At 40.0% G+C, this 25,280-nt stretch overlaps 1 protein-coding gene across 1 annotated transcript in view; it reads right to left on the bottom strand.

Moving 5' to 3' along the window:
- CALD1 (caldesmon 1) overlaps positions 1–25,280 on the bottom strand; it is a 200,092-nt gene that overhangs the window by 34,342 nt on the left and 140,470 nt on the right. Inside the window, exon 4 of the mRNA XM_023753542.1 lies at positions 3,184–3,400. Within this exon, the coding sequence (XP_023609310.1) occupies positions 3,184–3,400 (217 nt within the window). The remainder of the gene's footprint in view (positions 1–3,183; positions 3,401–25,280) is intronic.

Below are 25,280 nucleotides of genomic sequence, written 5' to 3' on the forward strand. Positions count from 1 at the left end.
CAGCATGTGCAGTCTGTGCCCGCGGTCTTTCTCTGGCCACTGCAGTCTACTCTACAGGCCAGACGTGCTTCGGATATGAACGTTTTCTGCGAGCAGACGTCAAACAAACATTGATGAGCACTGGTGTATACAGACCTCCGCTCCCCACACCTTTTGGGCTGGATCCTTCTGAGTGCCTGTGCTGCCTGGATCTTAGAGTTCCCGGGGGAGAGAAGCTCCAGGTGCCCACAGTGGTCCCTTGCTTGGCAATGAAACCTTTCTTTGGCTGCCGTTCCTTCCCTGTGTCACTTCCCCACACCGCTCCCAGTGTTTTCTGGGGTCATTTTACAAATAAACGACTTGTGGTCAAATCCTTGTTTCAGGATCTGCGGCTTGGGGAACTCAAACTAAGACAAGGACCAAACTGAAATAATAAGTGAATTCCTCTAGTATCATACAGTATTTTCACATGTCACAAAGTCATCTAGAGTTCTTGAACTGGATTTGTGGGACACAAAGTGCTTGGAGAGGGAGGGAGTGTACTGTACATGATGGCGTGGACATGTTATACTCACACCGAAGACCCCCGTGGTAGAGACATGTAACTGCCCACCACAATTCATGCTCTTCCTTCCATAGTCACAGGAAGAGGTTGTCGGTCAAATATTATATTCTCTACCCTCCCTTCTTCCTGGCACCTAGGTAGAGCCATGTGACCAATAATTTCCAGCTGAATGTGAGCAAAAGTGATGTGTCCAGACCAAGATAATTAGGAAGCAAGGGTGCATTCTCTACCCCCTCTCTCTCTCTGCCGGCTAGATCAGAGGGCTACAAAGCCCTAGGAATTGAGTCACAAGAGGAAAGAAAGTAGGTGACCAGTTCTACCTACTCGTCAGAAGCAACCACACCGGACTGGTATATATTATTGAATTAAACGACTAAAATGTGGGGGCTCATTGTTTTAGCAGCTGACATTCCCCTCACTTATATACACACCATCTATGTTCTTTGTTAAGATTTTCATGAATCTGGGGTCTTTTGCTCTTCTTTCCACAGTAGACAAAGAACAGTGAAATGTGATGTTTATTTAAAAAGAAAAGAAAATCTCTAAAAATCACATTGTACCATGTCCATCACCTCACTCCCTATTGCAGGACGCTGGACACTGCCTGAGCCAGGGGTGTTGGTCTCTGCTGGCAGGAAACAGCCAGCCATGTGATACCAGGAACTGTGGCCAGAGTTGGAAGAATATGTCTTGCAATGTTTAGAAACTCCATCAAATGTCATGGTTCATACTGAACTTGGCCCCTTTGAAGTTCAAGTTCACTTAATTTTGGAAAAACATGTTTCACATTTAACAACAAGAAATGGCAGAGCAAAGGCTAGATTTTAAACTTTCTTGGCCTTAGCTTGTTGCTACAGGACACTGTCTCCATGAATTGGACATGTAAGGATTACATGTCCCTGGAAATACAAATAGTTTAGAATTTAAGGGGAAAAGTCTATATACATAGGCATTTGGATCAACTGAATTTAAATAATTTTTAAAAGGTGCCCCAAATTGTAAAGTGCTAGCCAGATGAAAGTACTCTGGAGTTAAGAAACCAACAGATTCTGCTGAACCTTTCTTCGCCTGTTTATAAATCATGACAGCAATCACCAGTAGTTAAGTACCAGTTAGGGTTGTTTACATTTTAGAGGTAAATCACACATGCTTTACTGAAAAAAGAAAAGAATTTTTTGTGTTCAACCAATAGCATGAAATAACTGTTATTAATAAAATGTGAAAAAGGAGAGAAACTCAAGTAGAAGAAATATTTGAAAAGCAAGAAAAACTATAGACCATGAGTAACTTTTTCAGCCATTGTTGATCATTCACTGATAACCAGATTCAGGCAAGAGCTATTTTAAAGCTCTTTCCCCCCTTCCATCCTCAGCTCAAAAATTGGAAAGGCAGTGAATGACTATGCAGCCTTCCTCTGTAAGACTCTGACACCATCTTCCTAATAATAATTAAAACTAGGTGCCTACTCTGTGCAAAGCACTGTGCATTTTACATGTTCTATTATCTTATTTAAATTCAGCAATGTTCCTAAGAGAAAGGGATAATGTTCATTTCCATTCATTTAACTGCAGAAATACAGTTAGTGAAAGGCCAAGTTCAGATTCAAAGCCAAGTAGTGAACCTCAGAGAATATACCTACAACCCCTTTGCTATATTCTCTCCTATTTAGGATCTACTTCTCAAGAGACATGGTCTCTATTTCTCTACCTAATCATTAAGTTTTCTTACTGAATTCATTCTGCCTACCAGCATATTCAAGACTGCCTTCAGAAACCTCCTGTGTGCCCACTCAAATTTGGGCTAAAGAGGCCAGAACTCTTCCCATCCAAAATTTTCTAGATAGATTGAATTAAAGAAACTGTCAACAGTGCCCTTAAACACACAAAATAAAACAAACTAAAACCAAAACCACATGCAAGATCTTATATGGTGGTTTCATTATATTTAATCAGTCCATAATTATACATTAATATTAATGTTTTCCCTCCCTTTTCCCCTTCTCATCTTTTCTATACCTTATGGCATATAAATGACATACACTAATCATTGGCATAATGGACTGTGTGACCTTGTATGTGTGAACTTGTAAAAGCCCTTTTAGAAGAAGTTGAATCTCTTAGGTGCCCTCAACTTTCTTCATTTCTATCAGGGCATGTATAGAAAAAATGTAGAAGTAAACTCATAAGCTTGTTGGAATAATTACATTAAATTAAACAGGATTTTTGCACCTTGCTGAATATTGCAGTGATCACAGAATATTGATTCAGTCTGACCAGACATTTGCAATTCATGCCTATTTTTAAAATTAAAGTATTATTTGCTGTTGATAGGCACAGAAAACTACTGAGTTAATAAATCTTTAGCTCAAAACAGATAGCAATAGCTTAAAGAATGAATGTAAATAGTTCCCTTTATTTAAAGCTATAACCCACCATATTGAATAAATAAAAATGATTAGATTATAAAATAAAATCATTCCATTGGGGTATTTTTGGGCTGGGGGAGAGAAAGGAATAGTGGTGTCCTATAGCTGATAACAGTTTACTGTTCAATCTGATTAGTTGCCTAAAATGGCCATGAAATAATTAAATAAATTAGACTGAAAAGAGTTGAGTTGGGCCGAGAAGGGAATGCTTTGCCCAGTACATTCCATTCATCAGACAGGCTAAGAAGCAACTCAGACATTTTCCATTCTGAAGAGGACAGTACCTGTTCTGGGCGTGAACCTCCACCTGGTCGGTCACCTGCCCCAAGGATTCTTCCTCTTGCTTCTGCCGCAGCCTTTCCTGTCGGGCTCGCCGGCGCCGTTCCCGGGCGGCCTCTTCCTCATCATCGTCATTCCTCTGGTAGGCGATTCTGCAACATCACAGAAACAACCTCTTGAGCATGCCAACTGCCAACCATCCTTACCATCTTCTTGGCAGGATCCGCCCCGAGTCGTTTTCTAAACTGGACTCCTAGTGAACCACAGAGTTCTAAACGGAAGGTTCCGTTTCTTACGTTTAGAGACCCAATCTCTAGTTTTCAATCTTTAACGGATCTGAAAAGCACTAACCCAATATCGACAGAAGATAATTTGCAATGATCAAATAAACAGCTTAAATTTTAAAACCTACACAAAAGCAAGTTGCCTTCAGAGACTACATTAGCATATGTAGTCTTTACTAAGCCCAGGACCAGCTTGTAAACTTTAGAGACAGAAACCCAAAGCATCAAAACACATTTGAAAATAATTTGAAAATAATCAAAACACTTATTAAAAAGATTCAAAGCATGTTGTACTCATTATCTGTATAGACATTGTCACAAGGTCAGAAAAGAATCAAGTTGAGTAACCAAACCAGGACTTGGAGATTAAAAAGCCCAAATCCCTAATTAAAATCGAGAGAATAGCCTCTTTGCTTGGATTTTATATTTTCCTTTTAATTCCTTTTCACAGGAGAGAGGTGACAACTGAAAGGAGGCCTCCAAGTCAGTGCAGTTCCCTCTAAGGCTCCTCTTTTGTTCTAAAGACACATGCCAGGCACATCATGGTAGCCCACACGTGTGCATTTACGTACACACTTAAGGGCTGGGGCAGGTAGAAGAGGCACAGAGGGCTACACATGCATCTATTTTATTTAGCTTTCATAGTTTCAGCTGAAGCAAATGCCTATTTAGGGAGATGATACAATCAATACCATCATGTTAGATGTGTTTTCCTTATTCTCCAATAAAGAACCGGAGCTGGGAACGACAGATGCCCAGACTCAGGAGGAAATGACCTGAATGATTGACTTGGGTACATTTGAGAGATTAATGTGTACGGAGATACAGTGCAGAGAAGGATGGATGTGCTGGCCCAGGGACACGCTGGCCTGATGGGCCCATGGGTTGGGATGGAGATGCACTGTGCAGAAGGCTGCTTTTTACATTAGTTAAAAGTGCTTTTATTACAATACTAGAGACCCGATGCATGAAATTTGTGCAAGGACCTTGGCCCCCACCGCCTCGGCTTTGTCCGGAAGGACATCCGGAAGGACGTCTGGTCTAATTAGCATATTACGCTTTTATTATAGATTACTTACATATCTACAAATAGATATCCTGATATGCAAAAGTTTCATGCTTGTAATTCTTATATAACAACAAAGCTAAAATAATGTACAAATGAAAGAAAACAAAAATATAAATTGTATGTGGAACCATACAATTTATACCAACAATGTGAACCTAATAACTGGGAGTGGTTTGCTGTGGTCAGTTTTACAAACCAGGCATGTTTAGGCGTAGATCCGAAGCAATTTGACTTCAGTAATACAAACGCTATGAATTTTTTTTTCACCTAGATAGCTTATAAAACACAAAATGAACAAAACCTAAGGTTGGTTGGTTGGTTCTTTGCTACTTCAGAAAAATCTGACTTTATACTTACTAAAATCTGCTAGTGTGTAATACTCAAATTCCAATATAAATAAAATGTCACCAGCTGGTTTATCTCTGCAAATGTGGTGACAAGAGCAGTGTGATATAGTTGAAAGATAACTAGGTTAGTACTCAGAAAACCTGGTTTCTAGAACTGGCTTCTCACTCGCTGGTCGCCCTTGATGAACTGGAGTTAAACTGCCTTGTCTGAAAGTGTGTGCAAGTCTAATGAAATCATGGGCGTTGTGGTAAGGCATTCTCCAGCAGCGTATGTTATTGCTCTCAGGAAAGTGCAGTTGAGGAGCTGCTTTATGAGGAAAGATGAGTTCAATTTTAGACTCGTTGAACTTGAGGTGACAACATGACACAATTTGAATGTTCCCTTCTAATTCAATCACATTGTAGTTTGCAGTCAAAAGACCTTCCCAGTGGTTTGGCTTCAATCTTCAGATTCTTGGCCTAATATTCCTTTGGCTTATTTCTCAGTAGACAGCTTTAACCACAGCAGGGTCCTTAATGACTGCTTCCCAAGCCAATCAAACACAAAGTCTTAATTTGTTCCTCTACATCTCTGGATCAGCCACGAGGTCTTGGCTATTACTGGGACCTTCCTTTTCCAAGATAAGCAAGAGACATAAAAGCTCCATATGGGACATCCTATGCTACAAACAGAACTAACCCCCTTTCCTGAATGGAATTTCATTTTTAGCCCTTAATTTCCCACTATGCTTGAACAATGAGAGATGTTAGTGTCTTCCTCCCACCTACCCATGTGCTTCGCAGCTGGATGTTGTTGGCTTTTAGTTCTGACACAAACTTGATTTGCCACTGAGGCTAAATCACACTCGACCTTTCTTCATCTTAGAGTTCTCATTGGAGGAGTGGCCTGAACAACCAGATTATACCCAGTCTCCTTTAACTCTTTCCACTTGGTAGAGCCTGAAATTTACAGTCAATCACTCTCCATGGGTAGCCCCTTGCCTAGGATATACAGTTACCAGAACTAGATTTTTAAGGATCTTTTATTACTACTGATGAATATGCAAATTAAAATTGTTTTCAAAGAACAAAAAAGAGGCAAAAGGACTGCATGGTATTTTGAATCATAGCATGCCCAGTTGCTGGCTCGATAACATATCAGTTGACTTTGTAAGTAAAGTTGTGTCCATACCAAACGACTTGACATGCGTGGAAATTCTTCAACTGTGAGGCTCCCTGCATTAGTCCTTGGCGTGCAAAGCCAGGTCGTTTCTTGCTTTTAGGTCTGTCCCACAGCAACCTGCCTTTCACATAACTACACAGGTTTATATTTTTTCCTTCAAAATTGAAAAGAACTTAATTGTTCATTTCTTCTGATTCTAAAAGTAACATACACTTATTTTCTTAAATCAGACAATACAAAATATATAAAAGAGAAAGTGAAAATGTGTTCCTTAATCACACAACTCAGACATAGAAATGATTAATACTTGATGCATCCTACCAGACATTTTCCCATGTATCACAGATTCTTTTTTTTTTTAACAAAGTGGAATTATGATATATATATATATATATTTTATAAACAGTTTTAAATTTACCTCATTTATGATTATTTTAACATACTAGTAAAATATAATTTTCACAGCAACACAGTATTCTATGTACAGATGTATACAGTAATTAAATAAATGTATTATAATCTATTTAACCCATTTTTCCCTGATAGTTAAGATTTTTCCAGATTTATGTTCTTATAAACAATGCTGGAAAGGACATCATTATAGCTATACTTTTAGCACTTGTTCAATTACTCACCCAGGAAAAATTCTCTGAAGTTAGCATGTCTGTGTTTAAAAGTATGCTCACTTTAAAGGCTTTTGATACACACTGACAACTTGCCCTCCAGAAAGGCATGCAACACCAGCAATGTATGTGAGTGCTAATTTCATCATAAGTAGAATTTATTAAAAAAGACATCCAAATGCTAGCTCAACATCTAGCTTATGCTCCTGCTAAAGACAAAATGTTAACTTCTCTAACCTCCCACACACCAGATGAAAATGTATTTGAAAGGCTGCTGACTAGTAAACATCATACCTAACCACCCACTGGATTGTAATAAAAGCACAACAATCCATTCGTTCCTTCTGAGAAACGCGGCATTAACCAGGGTACTGGTGCTCTCCACTACAAACAGCTGATGTTCCCAGATGATTCAGAGGCAGTGTGGGGCCCGAACTTCCTCTGACTCATCTGGGAAAGACAAAACCATGTTGATTAGAGGTTTAATTGAATGCATTTTATTTGAAAAGAGGTAACCCCAACTGATATGTAAAGTACCTCTCTATTAAAAAAAAGTTTGACAAGAAGAATCCATGACTTCCCCCACCCATGCTGGGTGTTAGCAGGTTTAGTATGGAGTCCTGTGCCCTGTTTTTTGGTAGCTGCCTTTGCTTGTCTGTGGAGGCATGAACACTTGGAGAAAGGTATGATCGAGCTTACTGCAGGGGCCAATGCTGCATCTTATAAACCATTGCAATTATACATACGGTATTTGGTCTTACTGCAGAGCAAAATGGCTCATCAAATATTCAGGGGAAAGAAAGAGAAATGGTGTGTGTGTGTGTGTGTGTGTGTGTGTGTTTGCATGAATAAGTGTTAAACAACCTCAAAAGTCCCTAATAATTACGTGATGTTATTTGACTGTCAGTGGAATGAACAAAGTAGAGAGAACTGGCTTTTCTTCCATTCCCAGAACCACTGCTAGAAGGCTCTGGTGTTAAATTATAAGAAAAAACAGACCTATGCGATGGGAAAACTCTCTTGGAATGCTGTGGCTTTCACACCAAAGAGGTACTCTACCACCAGGGTGCTGCAGCCTCAGTATATTCAAGTCATAAGACAATCATGTTACACGCTGTACCTTTTAGATAGAAAGTTCAAACAAATAAAAGTATTGCAGATATGGGGGGGAAAGGTATTGCAGATATGGCAAAGAAGGGACTCTGTGAGGAACTGGTGTCTTTATGTCTGGATGGGCCAGGATCTAAATGTACATCGATGAGAGGAAGAGGAAGTAACAGGAGCTCCCACAGTTAAGACATTGGAGCGGGCACTCCTTGTCATCTTGCCTGTGTCCTCCTCACCCCCTCCTCCTTCCCCATCACAGATTTCTTAAGACTTGTGCAACATTGGCACCATGTCATCTACAATAAAGGTGGTTTTATTTTGGTTTCACCTCATGTTCCCCAGGGTTTGAAGAATGTTGTTCTTATTTCCTTTCATTTTGTCTTCTTTCCATTTTGCTATTTTCTGATTTGAGATGATAGTACATGATCCTTGAACTTTCCAAGTAAAAATGCTGGCAATAGTATTTTATTAATAAAACAAGATCTCTTATCAGGAAACCATGTTTAAAAATAGAATAAGAAAAAGTAATAGCCATTTTTAAATGTCTTTATTGATTTTTAGAGTGAGAGGAAGGGGGAGGAATAGAATGATAGAAACATCAAGCCCACAACCCGGGCATGTGCCCTGACCAGGAATCGAATGAGTGACCTCTTGACTCATGGGTTGACACTCAACCACTGAGCCACACTGGCTGGGCAGTAATAGCCATTTTTATGAGGAAGATTGATTTTATTACATGTTAAGAGCATTAAAGACCCAGAGAGAATGGGGGAAAAGTGGTTGTCTATACTGAGTACAAATTTACTTACTTTATGTTGACATTCACAGTACTACTCTGAGTAATTAATTGGAAAACCAAATAGTTCATCAAGTTTGGATTTGTAATCTTGCTATTATATTTTTTTACATACATATATGACATAATTATTTTACAATTAAAAAATGTAATAACATGTTTGATGATTTTTCAAATTCACTCCACCAAGACATCACTTCTTTCTGTCACTTTCTGTAGAGGATCCCACCGTTAATGTTACCATTCTCCTATTGATAGGCATTTGGTTCCCCAACTTTTCTCTACCATATACAGTGCTATAACACCTTGTGCACACGTGTTTCTCTAGGGTAGATAGTGTGAAGTGGAATAGTATATGTTCATTTAAATGTAAAAGATCCTGTCAGATTCCCCAACACAATAGTTGTTTCAACTTACATCGCTATGCTCTGTCACTTCAAATAACCTGGTTGGATTAACATATAGTGATACAGTCCTCTGCTAACTGACAAGAGTCAGAGAAAATTTAATCTTTTACATCTTATATAGCAGTAATTTCTAACATTTAAGGATGAGGATCCTTTATCAAGAAAAAAATTAAGGTAACATGACAATTGCTTATACTTTTGTTATTTATTAATAAAATGTTCTGTAAAGTGCCTGTAACATCCATAATGCATAAAAAGGAATCTGTATCTTATAAAACATTGCATTTATATTTAGACATATTTGAAGAACAGCCCTTCACTCCTGAAACAGTTGTTTGCCAGACTACAGAAAATACTTGGTATGGGTATAAATTTGGGAATCTCTTTCAATGACTTTACCACTAGAGATCTACTGTGGATAGAAAGATTTCCAGAGCCACTGAACAGACTTTGAATTGCCACCTTCAAATTCTTTTGTGTTCTTTGACATCCCTCATGTTTGGTAACACACATACATGTGCAGACACACATGCAGACTCACAGGTTACGTGAGGAAAATCTGGGAGAAAGAAAAGGCTCCATCCCTAAAATGAGGCCAATTTATGAAAGACTCATGGAAGTCCCATTCGGATAAAGGTTCCCAAGTCTCTTTCTTTCATTGTTTTTGCAATGTCCTATATTTTAAAAAGAGAATGTTGCACCCAAAATTCCAACATTAAATAGCTGCACCCTAAGACCAGCTCCCATCTCTCTGCCTTGCACTGTACCTCCACTTTCATGTAACGAGTCGTTTGAAGAAGGTGGCATTTGTTGAAGGAGTGACCCCAGGATGTAAGTGAGCCACTCAACCCCAAACATGATCCTGTCCCAGCTTTCTGCAGCGGGACACTCCCCACGCAGGCCTCACCCAGGAGGAAGACTGCCTGGGGTTTACGGACACTCAGGACAACTTCTTAGTCAATTACTTTTCTTTGATTTCCATCATTCTTGGTTCTGCCACTATCATTGTCTTAACCTGGGTCTTAAGATGGGATCCAACTTAAAGAGTTAACATATCATGTGGGTTGAAAATGTGCTGGTCCTCTGTTAGGAGGCAAAGTGACTCATGTCCTTTCATTATTCCTTGTCGTGTACCACCCCCCCCGCCCCCAGTAATCTTCTCTCAAAACATGAAATGCAAGCAGATTCTCCAAACGTATCCAGTCAATTCTGTGATTTGCTCACACGCTCTCAGCAAAATCTCAGGCCATGCTGTGATCAGAAGGGAAAATCCTGAGCTACTGAAATGAGTCATATTCACCCTATAGATTTACTGTATGTTTGAAAGTTAAAAGAGGTTTATAGAAACATTCAAGGTTCTTAACTATGATTTTGCTTGTGTGGTGCCTGCAAAATGTTGTGGTTTCATTTAATGCACATGAGGCCTAATTCTGATTTTTTCCCCCTTGGATTCCTTGAAAAAAAGGCATTAAAAATTATAATGGAGAAAAAAAAATCCAGAAAATAAAAATATTAATGGAGAAAAAAAAATCCAGAAAATAAAAATATTTTTCAGGTCAGAATATTTTTAGAACTAGATTGGCAGCCAATCGACAATTGGTCTGTTATTAATATAAAATAGAATGAAAGAAAACCCTCCTGATTTTATATATATATATATATATATATTTAATGGGGGAAGGAAGGTCAAAATATGCTGAATTTCACTGTAGAATGTGTTGCTGTATGTGTTCCTGTATCAAAGGTGTGCCTGTTACTTGGTGAAGACATGTGAGGTGATATGTTATTATGAAGAAATTCACCTAGGAAGAGAGGCATGCCTCACTTCATCTATTTCCCCTTCTGCCACCCCATCTCCACATACATACACACATCTGAGAATTACTAAAGTTGCAAACCACCCATACATTTATGGTTCTCTATAGTAAGAGGTTGTGTGCTTGCACATGTTGGTGTTCTCTTATATGCTGTCACCACAAGTTTTCACCACCGGCCTAACATATGCTTTATACAATGGTGTCCTCCCATAATCACATGAGTTTCTGTAACCACAGACCATGGTGGGTAAACATGTGCTCAGAGCAGAGGAGAAAGAAACATCAGACAGTGGAAGAAAAACCTCTTTGCTCGCCTCTACACTATCGCAGCAGGCCAGTTCTTAGCGTCTTTATGATTGCAATGCCCTGTCAAAAGAATAGATCAGGTCTGATTGATCATGGGAGGTGAGAAGAGTTCTGTGAGTTCTGATTCTGACTCAAGGCAGTGTGGCTTACTAAGGTTTACTGGAACATAGTTCTCAGAATGGTCCTGCTCTAGGGCAGGCAGAGCCCTAAACTTAGTGACTCATTTCCAAATCAGTAGTACAGGTGGTCACAGGAAATATATACATATATATATAATTTACTTACTTACTTACTTACTAGAGGCCCAGTGCACGAATTCGTGCACCAGTGGGGTCTCTCAGCCTGGCCTGCAGGATCGGGCTGAAACTGGCTCTCCAACATCCCCCAAGGGGTCCCAGATTGTGAGAGGGTGCAGGCCAGGCCATGGGACCCCACCTGTGCATGATCAGAGCCGGGGAGAAATGAGGAAGGTTGGCCAGCTGGAGAGGGAGAGCGGGAGGGCTCCAGGATGTCTCCGGCCTGTCTCGCTCAGTCCTGATCAGCCGGACCCCAGCAGCAAGCTAACCTACTGGTTGGAGTGTCTGCACCCTGGTGGTCAGTGCACGTCATAGAGACTGGTCAACCAGTTGACTGTCTGCCCCCTGGTGGTCAGTGCACATCATAGCCAGCGGTTGAGTGGCCTTAGCATATCATTAGCATATTATGCTTTGATTGGTTGAATGGACGACTAGACACTTAGAATATTAGGCTTTTATTATATAGGATTTATTTATTTATTTTAAATATATTTTTTATTGATTTCAGAGAGGAAGGGAGAGAGATAGAGAGATAGAAACATCAATGATGAGAGAGAATCACTGACTGGCTGCCTCCTGCATGCTCCCTACTAGGGGGGATTGAGCCCACAACCCGGGCATATGCCCCTGGCAGGAATCAAACCTGGGACCCTTTAGTCCACAGGCTGATGCTCTACCCCCTGAGCCAAACCAGCTAGGGCCACAGGAAACTTTTTAAACAATGGGTTCTAATTGTTTGGGGTCAATATTTTAAATTAAAAATATGTTTAGTATGAAACATACTGTACCTATAAATGAAGGTATAGTACATGACCATTTTAAATAATTAGAGGCCCGGTGCACGAATTTGTGCATGGGTGGGGTCTGGCCAGCCCAACCTAATCAGGGCCAATTGGGCCAGGTTGGCCAGGGGGAGGGGACGCAGGAGGTTGGCCAGCCGGCCCTGACCCTGATCAGGGTGGGTGGGGCGATTGGGGGTGAGGCTGGACAGGGGAAGGGGGTCGTGGGCTGTTGGCCAGCAGGCCCTGCCCCCTGGTTGAACTCCCAGTAGAGGGGACAATTTGCATATTAACCTTTTATTTTTATTTTAAGTAATAATACCCATGTGCCTACTACCCAACTTAAATAGTGTGAGCACCTTGGAGATTCTTATGTGCTCTTTCAATCCCATCCCTATTTCTTTTTATGCCACTAAATAACCTCTAGCCTGAATTTGGTATTATTTTAATTATTCTCTTGATTTTCTTTGTAGTTTTACCCCCAAGGTATGCATCCTTAAATGATTCAATTTTTAGATTTGCCTTCTCAGAAGTTTACATAATCATACTGTATGCATTATATTTCAGAGATTCTCCATGTTTAAATAAATAGCTGTAGTTTATAATAATAAATGAGGTATAGGATTTCCAAGCATTTCTTTTTTTAAAAAAATAATTCTCTAGTTTCATTTCTATTTTTTAATTGAATTTATTGGGGTGACATTGGTTAATAAATATATAGGTTTCAGGTGTTTAATTCTATAATACATCATTTGCATACTGTATTGTATATTCACCACCCCAAGTCAAGTCTCCTTCCATTTCCATTTATCCTCCCTGTGTCCTTTACTATCTCCCACGTTTCTTGAGAGCATAGTTTGGATAAGATAAATGTCTAACTTTTTACTTAACTGGTCTCATTTTCTTTTTAAAAGTCCATAGATAGTTTGTGATATTTGGTAGAAATAAAATGAATAGACTCTGGATTTACTTTCTTATTGAATTTCCCCAATTTATTTTTAAAAAGAACAGTGCATCTGCCAAACCTATTAAATACAGATTTTGGAGGGTAAGTTCATGACCGATCCCCGAGATAAACTAAAATCTATTCATTTTGCCACAGATAGGACTGGATTTGTATCACTCCCGCTATTCTACCCCATAAAAGCAATAAGTGTGGCCTGATAGAAACAGTTCACTTTTTAATTTATAAATGTTTAGAAAGGGGAGGTATGGAAAGAGAAGGTTGATGTTGGAGAAGACATATCTTCCCTTTCACTTGGTTATTCACGTTAAACTTTGGTTGAAATGAATGAAAAGAAGTGAGAAATGTTTAAGTGGCCAGTAAGAATATTAAAATAAAGCAATCAAACTCTCTTCTCTTTCAACCCTTATTTAAGATTCAACTGGTAAAAAGATGTGGCTAATAGAGATAAACTCAATTACTATCCGAGTTTTCATAAACATTACTTTTCTTCATCTCCAATCTAGGATTTTTTTTCTTTTGTCTAATAAGAATCAAATAAATATTATCATCAGTAAACTTAGACTTTAAAAAATGCTGTGAATCCAAAGGAAAATCTGAATTGGGGTTATTTTCTGACTGTTGTAGCTACTAAAGGACAATCTTGCTTTAATGCACGTTGTAGATGTGGACAATAAACCTTGGGCTTTTTTATTAAAAAAAGTAAAACATGATAAAACAATTCAGACCCAGGTGTCAATGACTTGGCAATACTTTCTCTCTCTCTCTCTCTCTCTCTCTCTCTCTCTCTCTCTCTCTCTCTCTCATATAGGTCTGGACCTGGATATACAACCAGCTTAGCAACTGTCCCAGAGTAGGGTGCAGGGTAACCCCCACATTCCTACTGGCTCATTTAGATGCAACTGCCTCTGACCACAGATATATAAACAGACAGATTCTTTTCATAGTCCAAGACAGTCTCCTAGAAGCAGAAATTTCCATTTCTCTCTTCAAATCTAAAAAATGTGAACACATTTTAGACGAGCCTTACACCTAGTGTGATCTAGAAATTCAAGTCTTGCCACCAAATCGGAAATATTTTTGCAATGCAGTACAATGGTCCACAATGTCATGTGGTGGAGCTTCAAATTAGGGGACCCTATCGCACGGGTAAACATTTAGAGAAAGAAATGAAGTGATTGGAAAAATGAAAACAAGATGTCCGTGAGTGGGGAGATTACGGACCTGTGACTAATTAAAGGATCCCTGCGAGGGGAGAGTGGTATTGCAGACAAGCCGTTGGGAAAGTACACGCCGTGTGGAGACGCTAACTAAAGTCGCATGTCCCGTGTCAGCCGAGAGGATTCTCCGCAGCCTCTGTAGACAAGCAGTGCCTAATGCAAGGAAATTTATGTGTAATGGATTTTCATAACAGGCTTTTTCTGATCCTCCCGCCCCCCGCCAAAGTGCCCTCTGGAGCTTTCCTGCTTCCACTCTCATTTTTCTTAATTGGAAAAAGATTTACTATTCATTTCCTCTTCCTCGGTCCTCTCTTTTGGCTCCATTTCTTGCTATTCGGGTGGCATAGCTTTCCATCTCCCCCCCCTTTTTTTTTTGCCTCTTTTCTCTTCTATTTTATTTTATTTTATTTTATTTTATTTTATTTTCATGGGCCAAGGCTAGCAGCCTGTGCTGTGCTTTTTTTTTAAGTTTATTTTTTGTTGTTGATAGTTATTACAGATGGCCCCTATTCCCCCGACCCCACTCCCCTCCAACACACACTTCCCTCCTCTACCCAACCTTGCCCCAATGCAGGCCTTCACCTCTTCTTTAGAAACACAAAGCTCAAATTACTGACAGAATGACACTCGAGTTTTGTTTCCAGCACCTCTGGTAATAGAAGTGACTGTCATTCTAACAGGAAAGCACATTTTGGGGTGATTGCTACCTCCCGGCTTGAGAGGTATTGTGGCAAACTTCCCTCACATCCAGCTGGCTCCCAGCTCCCCCCACGCGCTAGAACTGCATGCAGAGTATGTTTACAAGCAGTAGCAAATAGAAAGACAAATCTTGAGTGGAGACAGGAAATGAACGCTGAAGGGCCAAATCCTGGACATTTGGCTCTTTGGAAACAACATTTATTCTTGCAGGGGACCTGGGAGCCAACCACTGCGAATGGGTCCAACCTCCCTACTGTTGGGAAAGGAAGTCACGGAGTCTTCCCAAGTCAACGGAAACCTTACCTAAGACGGAGCCTGCTCCATGCGAGGGGAACAAGCAGACACCCACTGGCAGTGATTTGGTAGAAAGCCAGCCTGCCCAAACCAAACCAAATAATAACCTTCCACACTAAGACACCCTTTGAATTAACAGGAGACCCCATAAAAATGGGGATATTTTAGCAGGTACAGTAATATGAAATAGCTGAGCACTTAGATTTGGGTGTGTTAATTGAATTAGAATCATCAACAGCTTAAGAGCCAGACACCAGGGCTCTGAGAGGGAGGACCTGGCCTGTCTACACCTGCAGATTTCTATCCCAACATTAGATTATCAACCAGCGAGGCTCAGGTGTCTCCTGACTAGATCTCAGTGCAATCACTAGTTCCTTAAAATTGTTACCTAGACAGGAGACACTGTCTCAGTAGGGGAGATAACCTACTTTATTCTTAAAAATGTCCTATCTTTTAATTACAAATTACAAAGTTACAGCACTGGCATTGGCTTAAGGCAGCGGTTCTCAACCTGTGGGTCGCGACCCCTTTGGGGGTCGAATGACCCTTTCACAGGGGTCGCCTAAGACCATCGGAAAACACATATATAATTACATATTGTTTTTGTGACTAATCATTATGCTTTAATTATGTTCAATTTGTAACAATGAAAATACACCCTGCATATCAGATATTTACATTACGATTCATAACAGTAGCAAAATTACAGTTATGAAGTAGCAACGAAAATAATTTTATGGCTGGGGGTCAACTGTATGAAAGGGTTGTGGCATTAGGAAGGTTGAGAACCACTGGCTTAAGGGCTTCTAATCGTATGTACCTTCCTCTCCCCAACCAACCCACCAAAGGTTCTAGTCTTTGAGGGGAGGTCAGTTCAGTTCAAGTGGGACATCAGAGTGGAGAACTCTGGGCAGCACTGGGGGCTGCATCAGTGGCTTAGGTTCTGAGGATGAGGTGGTGGGCAATGAAGGTGGAGTCTTAACTTGTGATCGTGGGAGGCCGGTGGGCAATGCCGCTCCAACATGCAAACTGACACCCAGGTGGCCGGAATTAGCACATCCATTCAACAGCTATTTGTCGAGCATTTACAATATCCAACCACTGAGGGTGAAAGTCAAGATGCATTAGACTCCTGAAAGGCATTTATAATCTGGTAGGGAAGCTAAGACACGTGGTCAATGCCATAGGAGACTTATTGGTAAAGTGATTTAAAGTTTAGAGGAGGAAGAAGACAATTCCAGCTAAGGGATCAGAGAAGACTTCATGGAGAAAGTAGTATTTGAGCTGGGTCTTTGAGGATGCTAGGCTAGGAGAGGGGGTGGGGGCTGGTGGGGAGGAGAGAAGAGGACTTTTCCACACACAGAGAGCTCAAATAGCAAGGCTGCAGAGTCAGGAAATATGGACATGGAAAAGCAAACAGTTCAGTCTGGCCGGGGCGTGGAGTGCATGGAGGGCATTAGGAAAGCTGCAGTTGTGCTTGGCACACAGGCGGCCAGCCTCTAATAAATGGAGAGTAAACCAACCGTTTCCCTCAGCGGAAGGAGAGGCTCCTTCCGAGGCGGTGGCCCTAGCAAGTCCACAGGCAGGATTTTCTAGTTTCAGTCTCCACTCCAGGTGTTTCATGTCACTCTGCAGCTTTCCCCATGAAATAAAGGGCCAGCTACCCAATATCAAGGGCTCCATCAATCCTAGCTGCAAGAGGAGACTTCAGTTCAGCAAATCCTACCGTCATTTAGAACAGAAGCACTGTAGAGGATCCTCCACGAGCAATAACTACCACTTCCCACTTTTCAGAATGGCATGTATAGCCCTTCCTGTTCTTACCATCTTCTCCACTTTCTTGTACTCACTGTGCCCACAAAGAATTAAACCAGATTTTCACTTATTCTGCCTCTCAATCAGACCCCAGGTGAGATCTGCACTGTGGTGATATTAGAACTACAGAATAATTAAACTAGAAGGGATTGTGGAAGTGATTTTCAATCCAAGCGCCACATGTCATACATGGTAACCCGGGGTCTGAGAGGCGAAGTGACTCACACAGTCAGGACCAGACCCGGGTCTTTAGTTCCCATACCTGTCTGCTTTCTAAACTATGTCACTGCGTGAACTTTCTTAAGGTGCTCTGCAGATTAACAAAGAGCTTCAGTCATCTGGGCCAGGGATCTGGCTCAAGGGCCAAATCCAGCCCACATCCTGTTTTCGTAAATAAACTTTTATTGGAACACAGCCATGCCCAGATCGTCTATGGCTGCTTTCACACTCCAGTGCCACATTCCAGGAGTTATGACCGTAGGTAAAAAAAAGTTTGCAGGTCCCTGATCTAAGCCAATGTCTCAAATTTTTCATATCGTACCACTATCAGTCAAAAAAATTAGGCATGCTCTTCTCTCCTCTCCATTTTTACCTAGAGTGATCTTCTGTCTCCACAAGGCCAGCTCAAATGCTACACTCTTCCGTGATGTCTTACAAGATACGACGAAGGTCAACTGGAAGGAACTCTTTTCCTGTGTCCCACATATTTGACATACATCGCCTTAATCTTGTTATGTGTGTTATCGTTTTGTCTCCCATATTATGTCATGTTTGTTGAAAGCAACATGACCACTACTGGTTAGCTACTGTACATTAAAACACACCCATGCTGAAGCCTGGAATACTACTATGGCATTCTTAAAGGAATACCTTTGAAGAGTATCCTGACTCCCTTCACTCCATTTCTCTGTTTATCAAAGATTGATGATAACCTATAACGGGGTCTTTTTCTTTGACCGAACCTGTCTCTCTTCCTCCACCCCATTCTCTCAATAGGGAGGACCCTGTATAAATGATGAAGATGGTAATTTTGCCAGTTATATTTACTGTTAATTAATAAATTACCTTTCTAGTTTGAAAGAAAATTCTCAGTCATATCATCCTATCCTTGCAACAGATAGCAATTTCACATCTTAGGATGTGAACGTGGCTTACTATTAAAAGAAAAGTCGAAATATTGGCACACAAACTCGCAGTCACAGGCACTTACCTTGGGCTCTGGCAAAGGGATAGAGGCTCGAGGGGTGCCAGGGACATACAGGGAAAAACCGAGTTGTGTGGCTTAGAGGTAAGAGCTGGAGGAACAGCCGCCATGGTCCCTGTGTTGAGTCTTCCTCCCCTGCTGCAGATGGATGCCATCTTTCCAGTGTTGAGCTCTCCCAACACAGAGCAAACCCGAACTCTTCTAGCTCCACCCTGATGACTACCCGAGACCCTGCCCTATCAAACACGAACATGGCCCTAGGCTCCTTCAGCAGCAACCAGCCTAGGCCTGCGTTGCAGGCTTTCTTAGAAAACTCTTGAGGAATTCCATCAAGACCAAGGGATGCCAGAGACCAAGAGGGAAAAACTGAGTTGTGTGGCTTCGGGGCAAGGGCCGGAGGGATGTATACCATTGCCCCTGTGTTGAGCTCCCCTCCCACACTGGCCAAATTTGAACACCCTGAAGACTGCCTGAGACCCTGCCCCACCCAAATGGCACAAGACCTAACGCTCTTTGGGCAGCAACCAGCCTGGGCTTGCATTGCAGTCTTTCTTAAAAAACTCTCGAGGAATTCTGTCATGTTCAGGGATGACAGAGACACACAGGGAAAAACTGAGTTGTGTGGCTTCAGGGCGAGGGTTGGAGGGACACATACCATTGTCCCTATGTTGAACCCTCCCCCCATATGACCAAGTCTGAATCCACATTAGCCTGGTGAACTCCACTAGCTCCACCCTGACCATCCCCCGAGACCCTTTTCAGGCGGCGGCAGTGTGGCCCTGGTGTACTCTGAGACTTTTTTTACTGAATGTCTCTGCCTACACTGGCACCAAATCTGAATCTGTATTAATCTGGTGAATTTTATTCATCCCACACTGGTGACTCCCTGAGACCCTGTCTCACCCAATTCATATACCACCCAAGGCTCTTTCATCGACTGAGCTTTTTAGGCAGCTGGCAGGGGTTGGTAGGTCTTGTGGTGCCTCTGTCCTTTTGCTGACTGACCCTAGGCCCGTACTGTAGGCAGTCAGCCTTGGTTCTCAGCATGGCGCTTCCCAGGTGCATCCAGATCCTGCATAGACAGCTACCAACTGTAGATTACTTTGCATCTACTAACAGGTAGCCCTGGGCTGCTCACAGACAATGTCTGACATTGACCTGCAAGGGAGTCCTTCTCAAGTGGCACCAGAATCAATACACCTGCTGGCAGGCTTTAGACCACAACAGCATACCACCTAATTAATTCCATAGTGGCGCTCCCAAAAAGAGGTCTTGGCAGACATCAGAACCTAATGGGACAAATCCCACTGCATGTCAGGCCCTGCACAGCAGCTCATATGCTGTGGTTGTGGCGAATCCTCACCGTCAGCCAGCCTGAGGGTCAATCACATTAACTGATGTAGCAACAGTAATCAAGGTTCAACTACAACAAGAAGGCACATACAACCCACACAAGAGACACCTCTGAAGCATCCAACTAAGGTGATCAGGGAGACTCTGCCACTGGGTCTCACAGGACACCTATTATATAAGACCACACTGCTAAGACTGGGAGCCATAGCAGATATACATCTAGTTTGTTTCTAAAACATAGAAACAGACACAGAGAAGCAACCAAAATGAAGAGTCAAAGAAACATGTCAAAATGAAAAAACAGAAGACATATCCAGAAAACAAAATACATGAAATGGAAGCAAGAAATCTACCAGAAACTGAATTAAAACCAAAGGTTATAAGGATGCTGTAGAAACTCTAGGGGAAGAATAGAAAAACTCACTGAGGACTTCAACAAAGAGATGGTAAACACAAAAAAGGACATAGAAATGAAGAATACAATATCAAAATGAAGAATACACTAGAATAAATCAATAGCAGATTAGATAAAGCAGAGGACTGAAACAACAATTTGGAAGACAAGGTAGCAGAAAACACCCAATCAGAACAGCAAAAAGAAAAAAGAATTTAAAAAAGAGGATAGTTTAAGGGACCACCAAGACAATATTGAGCATAACAATATTTGCATCATAAGGGTACCAGAAGAGAGAAGCTAGGGATTGAGAACCTATTCAAAGAAATAATGACTGAAAACTTCCCTAACCTAGTAAAGGTACCCACAAGGGAGCTCATTTAAGACTGTCAGCTGATTTTTAAACAGAAACATGTCAAGCCAGAAGGGAGTGGAAATATTCAAAATGATGAAAAGCAAAGACTTATAACCAAGATTACTCTACCCAGCAAAGCTATCATTTAGAATTGAAGGACAGATAAAGAGCTTCCTAGACAAGAAAAACCTAAAGGATTTCATCACTACCAAACCAGTATTACAAGAAATGTTAAAGACTCTTTAAGAAGAAAGAGAAAAAAAGATCAAATATATGAATAATAAAATGGAAATAAATACATATCTATCAACAATTACTTTAAATGCAAATAGATTAAATATGCCAGTCAAAAGACATAGGGTAGCTGAATGGATAAGAAAACAGACCCAAGCCCTGGCCAGGGTGACTCATTTGGATGGAGCATTGTCCTATGGACTGAAGGGTCATGGGTTCGATTCCTGGTCAGGATACATACCCAAGTTGTGGGTTTGATCCCCAATCAGGGCATGTATGAGAGGAGGCCAATTGTTGTCTACCCTCCTTTTCCCTCTTCTTTTCTCTCTAAAAAACATTAATACAATAAAAAGAAAACAAGACTCCTATATAACTTGTCTAGAAGAGACCTACTTCAGATAGAAAGACACACAGACTAAAAGTAAACAAATGGAAAAGGATATTTCATACAAATGGAAAGAGAAAAACACTGGGGAAACAATACTTACATCAGACAAAATAGCCTTTGAAACAAAGGTTATAATAAGAGATAAAGGATATTACTTAATGATAAAGGGGTCAATCCAACAAGAGGATATAACCCTTGAAAACGTTTATGCATGCAACATAGGAGGACCTAAATATACAAAGCAAATATTAATATACATAAAGGGAGAGAGCTATAGTATTAGGCACAGTAGAGGACTTATACACACCATTGACATCAATGGATAGATTTGCCAGACAGACAATCAAGAAGGAAACAGCAGCCTTATATAACACCTTAGACTGGATGGATTTATTTGATATTTTTAGAGCATTTCACCCCAAAGCAAAAAAAAGGAAAAACACAAAAATATATGGAAGCCAAATAACATATTACTAAATAATGAATGGGTTAACAATGAGATCAAATCAGAAATAAAGATACCTTGAGACAAATGAAAATGAAAATACAACAACTCAAAATCTATGGGAAACAGCAAGATGGAAATTCATAACAATACAGGCCTACCTCAAGGAACAAGAAACAAGAAAATTCTCAAATAAACAATCTAACCTTACACATAAAAAAGACTAGTAAAATATCAATTAACAAAGCCCAAAGAGAGTAGAAGAAAGGACATAAATAAACAAAATACTCTAAAGAAATACACAAGATCAATGAAACCAAAAGCCAGTTCTTTGAAAAGATAAACATGATTAATAAACTATTAACCAGACTCATCAAGAAAAAAAAGAGAAGACCCAAATAAATAAAATCAGAATTAAAGAGAAGAAGTGACAACTGATACCACAGAAATACAAAGGATTGTAATAAAATGCTACTAATAATTATATGCCAATAAATTGGACAATCTGGAAGAAATGGATAAATTGCTAGAAACACACCTTTCAAGATTGAATCAAGAAGAAACAGAAATTTGAACAGACCGATTACTATCTACAAAATTGAATCAGAAATAAAAACAACTCTTAACAAAACCTAAAGATTCTATCAAAAAACTACTAGAACAGATAAATGAATTCAGTAAAGTAGCAGGATACAAAATTAATATTCAGAAATTAGTTGCATTTTTATCCATTGGTATGTCATAAGCATCTATAGACGCAAGCCGCGGACCTTTTTAATTAAACTTAAAATATCGTGGCAGTTAACTGGTTACACATCAATAATGAGCTATCAGAAAGATAAATTAAGAAAACAATCCCATTTACAATTGCATCAAAAAATAAAATATATAGGAATAAATTTAGCTATAGAGGTAAAAGACCTGTACTTGAAAAATTAGAAGACATTGAAGAAAGAAACTGAAGAAGATACAAATAAATGAAAGCATATACTAAATTCATGAATAGGAAGAATGAATATCATTAAAATGTCCATACTACCCAAAGCAATCTATGGATTCAATGCAATCCCTATCAAAATACAAATGACATTCTTCACAGAACTAGGACAAATAATCCTAAAATTTTTATGGAACCATAAAAGACCCCAAATGGCCACAGCTATCTTGACAAAGAACAAATTTGGAGGTATCACACTGTTTGATATCAAAGTATACAACAAGGCTATAGCATGGACTGGCATAAAAACAGACACCTCGACCAATGGCACAGAATAGGGAGCTCAGAAATAATTCCAAGCCTACATAGTAAATTAATATATGACAAAGGACATGAAGCCATAAAACTCATAGAAGAAAATATAGGCAGTAAACTCTCGAACATTTCTCTCAGTAATATGTTTCCTGATATACCTCCTCAGGCAAGGGAAACAAAAGAAAGAATAAACAAATGGGACTATATCGAGCTAAAAATTTTGCACAGCAAAGGAAGCCATCAACAAAATGAAAAGACAATCGACTGAATGGGACAACATATTTGCCAATGATACATCTGATAAGGGGTTAATGTCCAAAATTTATAAAGAACTCATACAATTCAACACCCAACAAACAAACAATCCAATTAAAAAATGGGCCCAGGACCTGAATAGACACTTCTCCAAAGAGGACATTCAGATTGACAATAGATATATGAAAAGATGCTAATGTCACTAATCATCAGAGAAATGTAAATTAAAATCACAATGAGATACCGCCTCACACTTGTTAGAATATCTATCTTCAATAAAATCAATAAATGACAAATGTTGGCGTGGATGTGGAGAAAAGGGAACCCTGGTGCACTGTTGGTGGGATTGAAAATTGCTGCAGCCCCTATGGAAAACAGTATGAAGTTTCCTCAAAAAATTAAAAATTGGCCCTGGCTGGTGTGGCTCAGTAGGGTAGTGTTGGCCTGCACACCACACAGTCCTTGGGTGAAGTTTAAAAAAAATGTAAAAAATTGAACTACCATACAATCCAACAATTCCACTTCTGGGTATATATCCAAAGAAATCCAAAACACTAATTTAAAAATATATATACACTCTTATTTTCATTGCAGCATTATTTACAATAGTCAAGATATGGAAGTAACCCAAGTGCCCATCAATAGATGAGTGGATAAAGAAGTGGTACATATATACCATGGAATATTACTCGGCCATAAAAAAGAATTAAATCTTACTATTTGCAACTACATGGGGAGACCTAGAGGGTATTATATTAAGTGAAATAAGTCAGACAGAGAAAGAGAAATACCATATGATTTCATTTATATGTGGAATCTAAAGAACAAAACAAACAAACAAAATAGAAACAGACTCATAGATACAGAGAACAAATTGAGGGCTGCCAGATGGGAGGAAGTTGGGGATGCTGAGTGAAAAAGTGAAGGGATTAAGAAGTACTAATTGGTAGTTACAAAACAGTCCTGGGGATGTAGACCACAGAATAGGGAATAAAGTGAAATGGTACTGTAATAACTATGTATGATGCTAGGTGGGGACTAGAATTATCTGGGGATCATTTTGTAAATTATAGAGTTATCTAACCACTATGCTATACACCTGAAATTAATATAAAATAATATTGAATGTTAACTGTAATCTTATCTAATAAAGACAGAATATGCAAATTGACTGTAACTTCACAACAAAGATGGTGGCACCCATAGCCACAAGATGGCAGCGCCCAATCCCCTCAGCACCACTGGAGTCCCCGAGTCCGTTAAGCCCTCACTGCAGGGGCAAGGGGCAAGCAGGCCCCCACAGAGAGCAGACAGCAGGGCCTGCGGTGGTGTTGAGCAGGCAGGTCCACAGAGAGCAGAGAACCATGGGGAGCGGGCCTAAGCCATCAGTAGGACACCCCCTGAGGGATCCCAGATTGAAGAGGGTGCAGGTCAGGCTGAGGGACACCCCCCCCCCATGCACGAATTTCATGCACTAGGCCTCTAGTTGAAAAATAAAATTTAAAAAAGACAGACTAGCACAAAATAAAACAGTTGGCCACAGACATGACCAACCATGACATGATCTGTAAACGTTTTACCTATAGAACAAAGTCTGGTTAAGAACACTGTAATATAACCAAGAAAACCATCAAATAATAACTTGTCTGAGGCAACAAGGTTTCTTTATCGTTCTACATACATTCTAGACAAAGAAGAATACACAAAGTGAGCATTTGTTACTATGCCTTTCCTGTAGGATGGTTCTCATGATATAATTCTCATGACCAGTACTGGTTAGCTACTGTACATTAAAACACGCCCATGCTGAAGCCTGAATACTACCATGGCATTCTTAAAGGAATACCTTTTAAGAGTATCCTGACTCCCTTCACTCCATTTCTGTTTATCAAAGATTGATGATAACCTATAACGGGGTCTTTTTCTTTGACCGAACCTGTTTCTCTTCCTCCACCCCCATTCTCTCTATATAAATTATGAAGATGGTTATTTTGCCAGTTATATTTACTATTAATTAATAAATTACCTTTCTAGTTTGAAAGAAAATTCTCAGTCATGTCATCCTATCCTTGCAACAGATAGCAATTTCACATTTTAGGATGCGAACGTGGCTTAATATTAAAAGAAAAGCCAAAATATTGGGGGAACACTTTGTAAAGTATGTGAT

The sequence above is a fragment of the Myotis lucifugus genome, unplaced genomic scaffold (assembly GCF_000147115.1).
Source record: "Myotis lucifugus unplaced genomic scaffold, Myoluc2.0 scaffold_46, whole genome shotgun sequence".
NCBI lineage: Eukaryota > Metazoa > Chordata > Mammalia > Chiroptera > Vespertilionidae > Myotis > Myotis lucifugus.